This window comes from Phaseolus vulgaris, chromosome 9, assembly GCF_000499845.2.
Source record: "Phaseolus vulgaris cultivar G19833 chromosome 9, P. vulgaris v2.0, whole genome shotgun sequence".
Lineage (NCBI taxonomy): Eukaryota > Viridiplantae > Streptophyta > Magnoliopsida > Fabales > Fabaceae > Phaseolus > Phaseolus vulgaris.
In genome coordinates, this window is record NC_023751.2 from 29,391,625 (window position 1) to 29,404,920 (window position 13,296).

At 34.7% G+C, this 13,296-nt stretch overlaps 3 protein-coding genes and 1 long non-coding RNA gene across 4 annotated transcripts; 1 reads left to right on the forward strand and 3 right to left on the reverse strand.

Annotated features, from left to right (window-relative positions):
• Positions 1-2,754: 2,754 nt before the first annotated feature.
• On the reverse strand, positions 2,755-6,308 carry LOC137822375 (uncharacterized). The gene is made up of 6 exons (XM_068627261.1): positions 6,141-6,308; positions 5,868-5,939; positions 5,566-5,673; positions 3,891-5,459; positions 3,635-3,704; positions 2,755-2,984 (listed from the first exon to the last, which is right to left on the reverse strand). The coding sequence occupies exons 1-6, from the start codon at positions 6,306-6,308 to the stop codon at positions 2,755-2,757; spliced, it is 2,217 nt and encodes a 738-aa protein (XP_068483362.1).
• Positions 6,309-6,377: 69 nt separating this feature from the next.
• Positions 6,378-7,226, reverse strand: LOC137822376 (uncharacterized). The gene has a single exon (XM_068627262.1). It carries the CDS (start codon positions 7,224-7,226, stop codon positions 6,378-6,380), a length of 849 nt encoding a protein of 282 aa, XP_068483363.1.
• A 1,680-nt stretch (positions 7,227-8,906) lies between these two features.
• LOC137822377 (uncharacterized) lies at positions 8,907-9,545 on the reverse strand. The gene is made up of 2 exons (XM_068627263.1): positions 9,393-9,545; positions 8,907-9,320 (listed from the first exon to the last, which is right to left on the reverse strand). Exons 1-2 carry the CDS (start codon positions 9,543-9,545, stop codon positions 8,907-8,909), a joined length of 567 nt encoding a protein of 188 aa, XP_068483364.1.
• Positions 9,546-10,769: 1,224 nt separating this feature from the next.
• Positions 10,770-13,089, forward strand: LOC137821499 (uncharacterized). The gene is made up of 3 exons (XR_011082819.1): positions 10,770-10,907; positions 11,181-11,542; positions 12,035-13,089. It is a non-coding gene; the product is annotated as an uncharacterized lncRNA (long non-coding RNA).
• The last annotated feature ends 207 nt before the right edge of the window (positions 13,090-13,296 follow it).

Consider the following 13,296-nt stretch of genomic DNA (forward strand, 5'->3'; position numbering starts at 1 on the left):
TTATTATTTTGTTAAGGTTTACTCAGCTATTTTTCTGTTTGAACAAGTCCTAGTCTTAAGGAATTCATTTTTTTTTTTGCTTCTTTCTTGCCGTTGTAATAAAGCCAAGGTTAGATTTCATTAAAACTACCCAAGTCATTATCTCCAATTGAGCGTCTACGTCGCTTCAATTGTGTCTTAACATAAAGCGCGACAAGCTTTTTGTGATTTTGAATAATACCTGTTATTACCAAATGATTGATTAACTTGGCGGAATTGTGGTTCGGAATAATGGAGGACTCATTCGGCTGAATGGTTTCTTCGCAATTTACTTGAAATGATTTTAGTAATGTTTTTAAACTTTATTTTTCTAGTATTAGTTAAAGGGTTAAATATGTTTTTTCATCCATATACGAAATTTATTTTTGTCTCCAATTCAAATTTTAACTTTTTCTTATAATGATCAATTTAAATGGTTTTCTTACAACAAGTATTCAGGAGGTAATAAAAATCAATTTTGAGTTATAGTACATGAATGGAAAATATATTTAAAGTTTTAGTTAAATTAGTTTTGATTGTGTAATTCTAGAACTTAAAATACATTGATATTAAATCCCCCATGAAAAATATTTATCCAAATAATTTGAGAATTTTGATGCAATTGGGAAACTGATTTATATGGAATATTTAGTAGTCTAAAAGTAGCAAGAGTTTCATAACTTTTATGAGATTTAGAATGAATTGGATTTTGAAGAGAAAAGTTCTTTTCGGATGACATTTATGATATAAGTGAAAAATTGATTTAAATGAAAATTGAGAATTTTTTAGATAGAAGACAAGTGATCGAGAGAGTAAATTAATGTAATTTTAATACTAAAGAATTTTTGAAAAGATTAATATAAATTTTTATATAGTGAATTTTAATCTAACAAATTCGGTAAGGTGAAATTTTTTGGTTTAGATAAATTCGAATTGTGAATTGCATTGGTATATATCTCTGGATTGTTTGTATATTTTTGAAATTGGTTTCACACATTATTTCAGGTGAAAGTATTTTTAAAGATTTTATTTATGGTACAAAGTTTTATATAACTGGTTTTTGTTTCATTTTTATTTCTTATTTAATTAAATAATAAGCGTGCAACTCTTCAATTTAGAATAATGTATAACTTTTAAATTTTTACCTTTACAAAATTATTTACTCTTTATAATTTTAAAATTATAATATTTTAATACAATATAAATGGAACATATGTGCGTCGTATCTATACCATTATAATTTAGGATGGGTAACTTCTGTGTGTTATATTTTAACTGGACAAATTTATTTTTTTAATAAATAAAAAATAATTTATGTATTTATTAAAATAAGTAATTGAGCAACTTTTTCTTTTAAATAATTAAATGACTTTTTCTTTTAAAAAAATAACTTACATTAGTTTTTAATATTGTTCTTAAAAATTATATATTTTAAAATTATATCATTTTAATGTTTTTTAATGTCTATTTTACAAAATTATATATATTTTGAAATAATATTGTTTTAATATAATAAAAATATAAATACATGTTAGCTCAAGCACAAGTGTTTTTCTAAAATATTATAATGAATTCATTAAAAGAGGTTGAAGTAACCTACTATATTCTATTACCACGTCTATTTTATTATAATAAGTTACAATAAGTATAAGTACTTTGTATTTTTCTAACAAGCTTAAATAGAAGGCACATTCTCCATGCACCTTATCAATTCAAACAGGTACCCGATTGTAGACTTGAAAGATAAAAGTGTCCTTAATGAATTTTAGATTAGGTCATGTGCACCCAATGCAATTAGAGACCTGCACCCAACCTTGAATCGCTCGGAGTCATCTGCACCCAACCCACAACCGTGAGTGATCTGTACTGTCTTCCTCTTCGTTTTCACAGGAACCACAACGCAACCGTCAACCACCTTCGTTCCATTCCATTTCGGCGGCAGAGCAGCAACTGTCACGGCGAAGGAGCCCTTGAATGGAGAGGAACCCTGAAGCGAACGTCGGAGAAGACAAGGTAAGTGATTTTCGGATATTTTTATTCGGATTTGTAGTTTGCCTTGCGGATAAATTTATGCGTAATCATAGTGTGTGCCTTCCGGATATTTTTGTGCGGAAGTCATATTTGACTTGCAGATATTTTTATCCAGTATGTGTAATTGTTGTGCGGATGACTTCGTCCATAAGTTGTGTGAATTTTTCGAATATTAATATTCGTATTTGTCTTAGGTAGTTAGCGCAACAATATGTTATTTTTGAATTGTTCTTTTATACTATTCGTGGTCCATTGTAATTTTGGATTGAATGTTATTTTTATGAAAAGTGAGATGGTGAGGACTAGAGGTGGAGGAAGTTCTAATTTGGATCGTGTGCGACCAACTGCATCGGTGAGAAGAAGACCGAGTGGTCCTAGTACTTCGGTTTCAAATGAACACTTTGAAGATTATATTGAAGGAGAAAAACTTGAAATTGATGATGAAGGTTATCCAGGAGGGCCAATGGATAAGTCGTTACTAATTAATTATGAACATCATGTAGCCAGACAGATATGGGATGGTTTGATAAGTAATTAATTATCTTGAATTTTTTGTTGATTTGAGGTTGGCAGGAGGATATTCTTGGGCGAGAGCTGCATTAACTCACATGTATGAGCAACTAGGAGATTGTAGTTATGCAAACACTAAGCAACTAGCTGGTTATACGACATTGTTGCAGGGGTAAATTTATTAGCACTTTCCGTCTATAGGGATGAGACGTATGCAACCACTGTATTCTGAAGACCAACCTTGATGTAGGATGTACGATGCAGGAAAAGGTACTTCAATTGTTGTTGATCACAATTAGATGCATTGACACCAGCTTCAATTCGGTTTTGTCCATATGACAAGCACAGGGAAGAACGTCCATTCGAGTGGATTTCGTTATTTGAGGCTTGGAAATTGGACACAATTGCACATGCTAGAATGTGTTCTGCATTAGTATGGATATACACAGATCATCCCTCACAATCCATCTGTACTTAGACATGGTGAACCGTATACAAATGAAATGGACCGTCGATGGTTACATTATGTTATGTCATAAATGATATGGCCAAAGCACCTTATCTTGACGTTTGCGTTGAAGAGTATATGTCTTGGTTTAGATCTGTATCACATCCATATGTGATTCATGCGGAGGATAATGAGCGTCCTTTACTGGTACCCTCATATGCACGTGGCCACGGAGCACATCTTGAGGAGTCACATCCTGCTCTGCTCTGGTATGCTTGTAACTTTATTAACGTATTTTTTTTTTATCGGCAATAAAAAATAAATAAATGGGAACCACTTCAGGGGTGGTTCAACCCTTATACATGAAGAGCAAAACACCTTACCATACTCCTACCACGAAACGCCTACCTGATTATCTAAGGAACAACCAAACTAACTATAGGAAAACATTAAATTATCATCCTCATACAATCCACTGGGTTCAAAACCCAATTAGAGTACCCGAAGGAAGCACAATGAGACTTTGCGTAAATCCACGACCAAACATTTACCTGTACCAAGGCGAATACTTCGAGCGCATCTACCACCCCCTATCAAAGGACACACAATTCCTATGATTCCAAATACCACTCACAACTCCAACCCAAATTGCACCCCAAACGTCATTAACCGAATCTGAAGCCTGACTTAACCTGAACTGTAGAAAGTTTGCCAAAGGATCCTTATGAATAACGAAGGATACGCCTAGCCACTTAAAACAAAGACACCAAACACGCCAAGCGAAATCGCAAACGGAAAACAGATGACTGGACGACTCTTCCACCATCCTACACAGACAACACAAAGGATTCTCAATCACCACCCCGCGTCTTTCTAGATTTACCCTAGTAGCAACCTTATTCTCTATCACCCTCCAAGCTGTGAACAAAGCAGAAGGCAAGGCTTTGCACCTCCACAACTTACTGTAAACTGGAGGGACCTCCCCAACTGTATCCTTCCTAACTTGAACATAGGCTGAGTTAACCGTAAAAGTTTTGAACCCCCCAGCCTTCCAAAACCAACAATCTTCCTTCCCCAGTTCCAACTTTGCCCCTTGCAACAGCTGAACCAACTGCTCCTCCAGAGGCTTCTCCCATTCGAAAAAGGATCTACGCCAAACAAAGTGCCACACCCAAACACCATCAATCCAATTCCCAAGCTCAGCCACCTTTGCATCTTTAGCCAAACTAAGGGAAAACAGTCTCGGGAAAACGACCTTCAAAGCTCCACAACTCAGCCAACTGTCCTCCCAGAAAGAGATACCCTTCCCATCACCAACATCCCACTGAAAACCATCTTCAAAACTTCTTCCCCAACCCTCCGAAGCCCACACCTCCATCAAATCTTTCCACCAAAGGGAACCCTTTCTGATTTTACCCACCTCTCTCAAATTTCTCCAACCACCATATTTAGAAACAAGGATTTCTTTCCACAAACCTCCTTTATCCGTACCCAACCTCCAAATCCACTTACCTAACAAAGCCAGATTAAACTTCCTAAGGTCAATAACACCAAGACCCCCATAATCACGAGGCTCACAAACTTTTTTCCAGGAGACCCAAGCGATCTTCCTACCATCAGAACCCCACCCCCAAAGGAAATTCCTTTGTAGCCGAACTAGCTTCTCTGCCACCACAGACGGTAACTTGAATAGTGACATAAAAAATAGCGGAATTGAGGACAGAACAGACTTTATCAAACAAATCCTCCCAGCCAAAGATAAACACCTACCTCTCCACCTTGAAAGTTTACCCTGAACTCTCTCTAACACCTCGCTCCAAAAAGGACCACGCTTGTGACTTCCTCCTACCGGCAATCCTAAATAAACAAACGGGGTCACCATCACTTTACAATTAAGAATAGCCGCAAAATGTTGAAGCAAGCTCTGACTCAACCCCAACCCGCCAATTCTACTTTTCAAAAAATTCACCTTAAGCCCAGAGGCGAGCTCGAAGCAAAGTAGAATCGCTTTAATATTGAATACACTTTTTGTATTAGCTTCACAAAAGAATAAGGTGTCGTCAACATATTGTAACATATTTACTTTCACATTAGCCTTGCCAACCACCAAACTGTCAATCAAACTCTTCTCTTCTGCCATCCTAGAAACCCCAGTCAATCCTTCCGCAACTATAAGAAAAAGAAATGGGGCAAGCGGGTCGCCTTGACGAAGTCCCTTCCTAGGAATAAACTCCCTAGTTGGGCTACCGTTCACAAGCACAGAGACTGAAGCAGATTCTAGGCAACCTTTTATCCAGCAAATCCATTGGACACAAAAGCCCAGCCTTTCAAGCATATAATAAAGAAAATCCCAACTTACCGAGTCATATGCCTTCTCGTAGTCAACTTTGAAGAAAACACAACTCTTCCTTTTCCTTTTATATTCTTCCAACACCTCATTAGCCACTAAACCCTAAACCTCATTTGGAAAGTAAATATGTTACAATATGCTGACGACACCTTATTGCAAATGTTTAAGGTTAGAAATATCGTCTAATGGACATTATTTGTGTGTAAACTTGCATCCGGCTAGTGTAGTATGTTGACCAAGATTGGGCTGTAGGATAACAATGTGATGCCCACAATATATCTGTAGGTGGAATAGGATAACCAGCTTTCAACTTCACCTATAAAAGTAATAAATATAAGTTTTAAGTTAACACTATTAGTGACTTTACATTTTAATATATTTTGGGTATACCTGGACAAAATGATTTCCATGGACGTGTCCAATTGCTATGATTCAATGTTGAGTGAAGTTACTTGGTGGTTGAGTTCTTAACAAAAAAATAGTCAATGATTGTATCGTGGACAATGAAACCAAAATAACATCGTACTGATTAGCAATAACGTATCCCATGTCTGGAATTGTCATCCACTTATATGTTCCTGCCTGCGAATTCAATTGAGAAACAAAGTTAAATGGTGAAATGCAAAGTACAAATGAAAGGGTCTTAGTCATTCGTACTATAGACATGTGGTCAACTAGAAGTGACTTCTTCAATTATTCATATCGTTCATCACCACTAAACAGTTCAACATATTCTTGTCTCTATTCACTTAGTTCTTTTAATAAATTCATTCGAACAACAACCCATGACTCCTCTCCCATTCCCAATTCGGCAGCAATAGCACGGTACCCACAATGACCATCAACCTTAACGTCCACAACATCAAGAATGTATGGATGATACCCAACAGGGAACTGATCAAAGAAAGGAATGAATTTTGGTGGTAGAATTTGTGGTAAGTGTCCTTCCATAGATTTTTTAGTCGAACAACTATCCTCTTGCGAGTGTAAGAAATCCACATGTTCAAAATAAGAAGGCATTCACTTAGTTGATTTCATGAATTTCGTAGGACGAGCCATCTTTATAGCACCTTTTGTTTTCACCTTAGCATGTGGTGCGTTAATAGATGTCTTCTTTGGAAAGGCTATCTCTTGCAATTTAGTTTTAATGTTAACCTTACCTGCAACATCCAACTCTTTGAACCGCTTCGCGATCACCTCAAACTCTTTGTCAATTGACAACTCAGATGAACATTGTTCACCTGCAATATCTTCAAAGCTTAATCGAGTCCACATGACATGTACTGATTTAAGTGGTATGCTACCCACACCAAATGAATCCAATTGACACGCACACGGAAGACCATGAGTACATGTAAGAGTACATCCACACTGACTTTTATCAAACCCCACTAATTTGACTCTATCAAGCTCTTCGGAAATAAGGTTCAAAGCATATTTTGACACAAAACCTAACAATTTTTTGTAAGTTGTAACCTTAAACCGATGTCTCACCACATGAAGACTCTTTTGAAATGAAGCTTTGATTGCATTATGTTGTAAAATAATCATCTTATTGATCGAATCCCAACAGAAACATAAATCCCCCATAGATTTTTGAAGAATTCTCTTTAGGCTCCAGTGTGCCGCCTTAACCTTGTTACTTGTTGTGTTTCCTAAGTGCATTACCTTATCTATCCATGCTTTCACAAATTTTTCTTTGTGTGGACGTAACCATGTATCCATCACATAATCAACAAATATAGGCCATGGAGAACAGACAACTTGAAGAGCGTTGACACGATCTTCAAAGGCCTCAACAATATCACAATCCACAAGTCCCCAAGCTTGCATAACTTGATCCCAAGCCTCCCTTGGATGCACCAACATTTTACATTTTGCTTTCACATTTTTATCAATGTGAAATCAACATAGCAAATTATAAGCTTCAAGAAACACGATTCTCACTACATTCATTAAGGCAATATCTCTATCACATACTACCACCCTAGGGTATGAATCAATTCTAAAAAACAATCCTTTAAGTCTATCAAGGGCCCACAAAAAATTGTTTTCCTTTTCTGCCGCTAGTAAACAAAATGCAATGGAAAAAGTCAAACCAGTTGATGTAATCCCAACAACCTCAAGTAAAGGCATCCTATACTAGTTCATTTTTGTTGAACCAAGTGGTGTTCAATGCTTTGAAGAATCCAAATCCTTTGAAGGATGATGAAGCCTCTGCTTTGCTTGATGCTGCTGTGCTGGTTTTAGCTTTGTTCTGGGGTAGTTCAATGTTGTAATCAACACTTAGATTAAATCTCAAAGCAATTAGCATCTCAATTTTATCAAAGCAAAATGATTTTCAAACTAAGTTGAAACAACCGATTGTTTTGTCGAAACAACCAATTGTTTACACTTAGGTGTTTTGAGAAAGTTTGAAAACTGTTTTTGAAATGGTGATTTTGTTAAGTAACAAAACAACCGATTGATTCGAGGAAACAATCGATTGTTTGTTTTAAAACCATAACAGAAAAACTGTTTTCTTTGACTGAGCTTTAAATGCTTTAACTGAATACGCTCCAGTCATTAAATGCTTTGACCAATCAATTTTAAATGCAATTAAGAGTTTGTTAAGATTTGATAACAAACTATATTCTTAGATATATTCTGAAAAACAGTTTTGATATATTAAGAATCTTGAAACAAAGTTTTTAATCTAAGAGAGTTTTTAAAAAGAGTTCTGAGATTGCTAAAGAGTTGAGAGATTGATCAAGGTGCTGAATAGGATTCTGCTTGTATTGATTTCAGATTTTCATCTGTAACAAGTGTAATCTTTGTAAACTGCTGAACAATTTGTTTGTGTGTGTTGCTGAGATTGGCTGTGTGTTCTTGAGGTGTTCAAGATCAACAATCTTAGTGTTGGCCAAGGAGAGTGTGTTTCTTGAGGTGTTCAAGGTCATTCTCTTGGTTGTGGTGTAAGTGATCAAGGTGTGATTGCTTAGTGGATATCCTCAGGGTTTCTGAGAAGACTGGATGTAGCTCTAGTTTTGAGTGAACCAATATAAACAACTGTGTACAATCTTTCTATCCCTAACTCTTTAAATTCAGTTTGTTTGTTGTTTGCTGGTATAAACAACCGATTGTTTCGAAGAAACAACCGATTGTTTTTCCTGGTATTACAGTTTTGCTTGCTGTTTTGGCTAACTGAATTGCTGAATCAATTGGTTTATGAAATAAGTTCATTCTAGCTTTGAAAAGTTTGCGAAAACCCCTTTAAACCATTCACCCCCCCTCTAGTTTAAAGCCATCTTTTCTAACAGTTTTGTATGTACTATCCATCAATATGACAATATTAAATGAGTTCACTAGCTTTACTGAATCTGGGTGTGTCCAAAATATATCTTGCACAACATTTGACACCTCTTCACACCTACACCAATGCACGTACATGTCTCGCTCCAGAAACAACATGAACTGTTGCATTTCTGTTCTGTGACCTCGTTGTGATCTTTAGTGAATACACATTGCATTATAAACTTGCTTTATTGTCGTCACATTCTTCTCATTTCTCTATTTCATTGTTAGTAAAATATTTCTTGCCTTCACTGAAGTTTTAGTCATATCCTCCACCATAACCTTTTCCTCTACATTTAACCTTCCAGCATACGGATGACCTACCATTGTCTCTGCCAAATCATGATTGTGAGATCCACAAATTAATTCAACCAGCCACTCTTGACCACCTTTGATTGGTTTGCCTCGCAATCTGAAAGGACACTCACACTTCCTACTTCCCGTTCCACTTATATCTACGTCCTTTTTATACCACCTGTATTTACCTCCTCTCTCACAACCTAATAATACGAATGTCATCCTTCCTCGTTGATCCGTCCATGTATCCGACCTTAATATAACAATAACAAATCCATAACTATAACCAACACTTCTCGCCCACTCTAACAGCTCATCTCGATCACAAAATACCTACAATAACATATGCCAAATTTTAAAATCATTCATAAACAATAACATTCAAAACCCCAACATTTACATTACCTCATTTGTAGTAAATGCCTCACTACACTTATGTGTCATATCTTCATTATCTAACGCATTGTAAGTTATTGACTGTTCCATATCAACATCGTCTAATCCATCCCATACATCAATCTCTCCTGAAATTCCCATGTATGAGTCCTGTGTATCCATTCACAATGTTGGAAATTTTTTTTTACTTAGCTTGCGGAAAATAGTAAACTATTCTGGATATGGATATCCATAATTCAAAAAACAACTACGGATATGAATATCCATAATTCAAAATACAACTACGGATATGGATATCCATAATTCAAAATACAACTACGAATATTTAAATCCATAATACAAAAAGAAATTTCGGATAATTATATCCGTAATGCAGTGATATGGTGCAGAAAATGTTACTGACTTACGGACGCTTACATCCGTAAGGTTAAAAGAAGACTTCCGGATATCGGTATCCGTCATTACATGAGCTCGAACAAAATGCGATAAAAAGGCTTAAATATGTTCTTACCTCACAACAATGTCAAAGTGCAAACGACCCCGTCCACCACCACCGTAAATCCACCTCCTATGCATTTCAAAGCACCACCAAAGAAGAAAACCAACTTTCTCCGCACCCTTCACAGCTTTTCAAAATAAACATTCACAACTTTTCAAATTAAAGAAAACAAGAGCATAGTTAGATTTTGAAAACGAGTGCAAAAAGCAAATGATAGAGTGCTGGAAGTAATTGTCTAAATAGAAATGCAAAGCTAAAACACATGTGTTTCCTTCACCCTCACCCTTTCCTAGCCTTGGCTAGGAAACCATAACTATTTTGTTTTGTACTCCCATCATTTCTTTCTATATTTTTCTTTTCTAGATTATCCTTTTGCTGTTATCTTCTTACCCTCGTCACTTCCCTCTTGTTACCATCATCTCCTTGTTCATGAGTTTTGTCATGAACTCATGGAAGAATGTCCAAATTTTATTTCTTATAGGTTATATAATTTAGAAGTTACTTTTTGAATTATTTAAATTAAAAGACTTTTTAAGTATAAAAAATGACTTCTATATTATTTAATATAAAGAAATTTTATGTTAAAAATAATTTCTGCCTTGTGTTTTAGATTTGATAATCTGAACTTTTTTTTATTTAAAATATAACTTTTAAATTATGTAATTCAAAAATTACTTTTGAATCTAAAAATCTATGGATTGTGTGATTAAAAAGTTATTTTTTTAATAAAATATTTTTTTAGATTATATTATTTAAAATGTAATATTAACTTTTAAATTACATAATTTAAAAATTAAAATTTACTTCCAAATCGTTATTCTAAATGATATAATATTCTGAGGTTTTCTCAAATCTCTTTAAATAGATATAATTAATTTTTTGATCTTACTCTGTACCCTCCGTTTCCCTCCTTTTTCCACTACAGACTCACGACATCTATGTTGGTATGGTGAACCACCACACTTCCATCAAAGAAGTCACAAAAGCCATTCTCCATCTGCTGCTCCACCACGTACAGGATGAAGGTGCTCCTTTTTACTTTACTCTTTCACTTTTCCTAGAGTTAGGTTTCTTGAAAATTCATTTTCGCAAATTTTTCCAAATGTTTGAAAATTTTCGTGGTGAAAAACGAAACTCAGAGGCGTGAACAATAATGTAGGATAGTTTTTGTAAATTGTTGAGATATAAGGAGAGAAATAGAATTTTGACAGTGACAATAGCAATCTGTGTGTTTTCTTTTAGTTTTTCTGGAATTCATTATTCTTCCTTTGCATTGTTCATTGTTCTTCTTTTGCTAGTGCAATCTGAATCAGTCCTGTGAGAAACGCGCACGTAGTGGCGTTTCCCGACGAAACAGTGGACCGAGTTTAGAGAAGATCAATTGGAGAAACGACATCAGTTTTTTTTCTCGCGAATTACAAAGAGGTTAGCGTTTTCCGACGACCTAAATCTGTTTCTGTACGGTGTTCAGTGGCGAGATAGGTGACTGGATCATTTGTGGACCTCTACTCTTGGCGTTTTCCGTGCGTGAGTCACCGTTGTTTCGTTTTCTTGGAGCAAGTTGGCGAAGTGTAATCGGAGGAACGATGCGGTGTGGTTTTTCTCACCGACGATTTTACGACGAGATAACTTTGTCTTCTCAAATGCAGAACAATTTTCGGTAACGACTTGTTGCAACAAAGCTTTCCTTTCCGCGATTTTCCGATTTCACGATATCAACTAAGAACAGTGCGTTTATGCTATTGCAATTTTCATTTTGTAAGGTGCTTCTTTTTTTACCAAATCAGAGTAGTTTTTTTTACCAATTCTTTGATTTCGGTGGAGAGCTGATTTTTACTGCTGCCACTGTTTAGTGCGAAACGATGCTGCAAATTTGAGTGCCAACGTGAATTGAGGAGCTTGATTTAGCAATTGAAAATTCAAAGTTCAAACATAATATATACTGAGTATAAGACATTCCTCCAGCATTTAGGAGGGAAGTTAACTTACTCTCTTATCCCACAGTCACAAGAAAAGGATTTGACTATGAACCTAGACATGGATAAGCCTGTGTCACTGTCAACATAAGTAGAGAGATATTTTTTCGTAACTACTCCCAAAACACCATCTCCTAGTGCACAATGCTAACTCAAGCAATGAAACATCATTGTAGGTACTCCCCACTGCTGCTCGTTTCTGCACATGGTGCACCCATCCTTCACCATCATTCATTCGCGAATCAGGTCAGTCCTAACTTGGAACTTGGATTGAACACTGTGCATGACGAGAATAGAAGTAATCAAACACCTAACTTGGTTATTGATTGGTTTTCATTTTCTTTACTCGCTTCCTTTTTAACAATGTTAAAATTGTTAACATGTCATAGGTTATGAAAAGGAATTAAATTAAAATTAAAGAAAAGGAACGAAAGCCCCTTTTTAATACCTTAGATTGTTCTTTTGCGTGGTCCATTAACTAAAGTTTTCATATATTCTCTGAATGAAGGATGTGATAATGGCTGAATTGCATAATACACCTACAAGGTATTTTTTCACCCAAATATAATAAACCATATATGAATAAAACCCTAAGATAAATCCTATTTAGATATATGGTCTTACTAAAATAAAAAGTTCCTTAAACCAGATTTCTTATCAAAGATAAAAAAAACCATAAAAATAAGAAATATATTAATATCTTAAATAACAATTATCATGAAATTCATATATTAAAATAACGGAATAATTCTAATATATTTTGTTTAATGATTAGTGTAAAATATTTGATGTAGTAACAAAAGTCTTTGCTTATTCTTGTTAATAAAATAATATTGGTTATTATAGATGCGTTAAAGCTAACACAAAAAATTTAATTTATATTCAATATTTTTTTCTTTTCATACTGCTCTTGCTTCTTTGGGTTGTGAGCCTGACTTGTCCTTTCTTTAACTGTATTATTGATATTTCATTAATTTTTTCTAATGATATTAATCTATGTTTCCTAGGAGCTCTTCTAACCCAAATTATGATGTTAATAAACTAATGAATTGATTTCTGCATATGCTATTAGATACCCAAGCTGTTAAGATGATTCTTCTTGAAGTTTCTTCTTTTTGTGTAATATTAATGTGTATTGAACAGTTTTTACAGCTTAAATATAATTTGGTATATTGTTTGTATGTACTACAAGAAATATCACTATCATGATAATCTGTACTGTTTCGATGTCCAATTGTCCACCAATTCTTTTAAATCTTTTAAGTATTTAGAATAAATATAACTAGCTAATAATTTTATATGAACTTAAGAAAGTTATTGAGATTGTGATGTTGGTGTGATTTATGAATGATAAAGATATAAAAGACATTAGAATTTAAGTGTTTATGATAAGTTGTAAAATTGGTTAGTTTATTTAATTATATTCTTTTTGAACAAT

Excerpts from the sequence above, each read along its gene's own strand:
- LOC137822375 (XM_068627261.1), bottom strand. The coding sequence starts at position 6,308 with ATGGAAGGACACTTACCACAAATTCTACCACCAAAATTCATTCCTTTC. Across the intron at positions 5,674-5,867 it reads ATCAGTACGATGTTATTTTG|GTGAAGTTGAAAGCTGGTTA; the intron begins GTTTCATTGTCC and ends TTACTTTTATAG. Across the intron at positions 3,705-3,890 it reads AGAATAAGGTTGCTACTAGG|TTCAGGTTAAGTCAGGCTTC; the intron begins GTAAATCTAGAA and ends AACTTTCTACAG.
- LOC137822376 (XM_068627262.1), bottom strand. The coding sequence starts at position 7,226 with ATGTTGGTGCATCCAAGGGAGGCTTGGGATCAAGTTATGCAAGCTTGG.
- LOC137822377 (XM_068627263.1), bottom strand. The coding sequence starts at position 9,545 with ATGGATACACAGGACTCATACATGGGAATTTCAGGAGAGATTGATGTA. Across the intron at positions 9,321-9,392 it reads AGGCATTTACTACAAATGAG|GTATTTTGTGATCGAGATGA; the intron begins GTAATGTAAATG and ends ATGTTATTGTAG.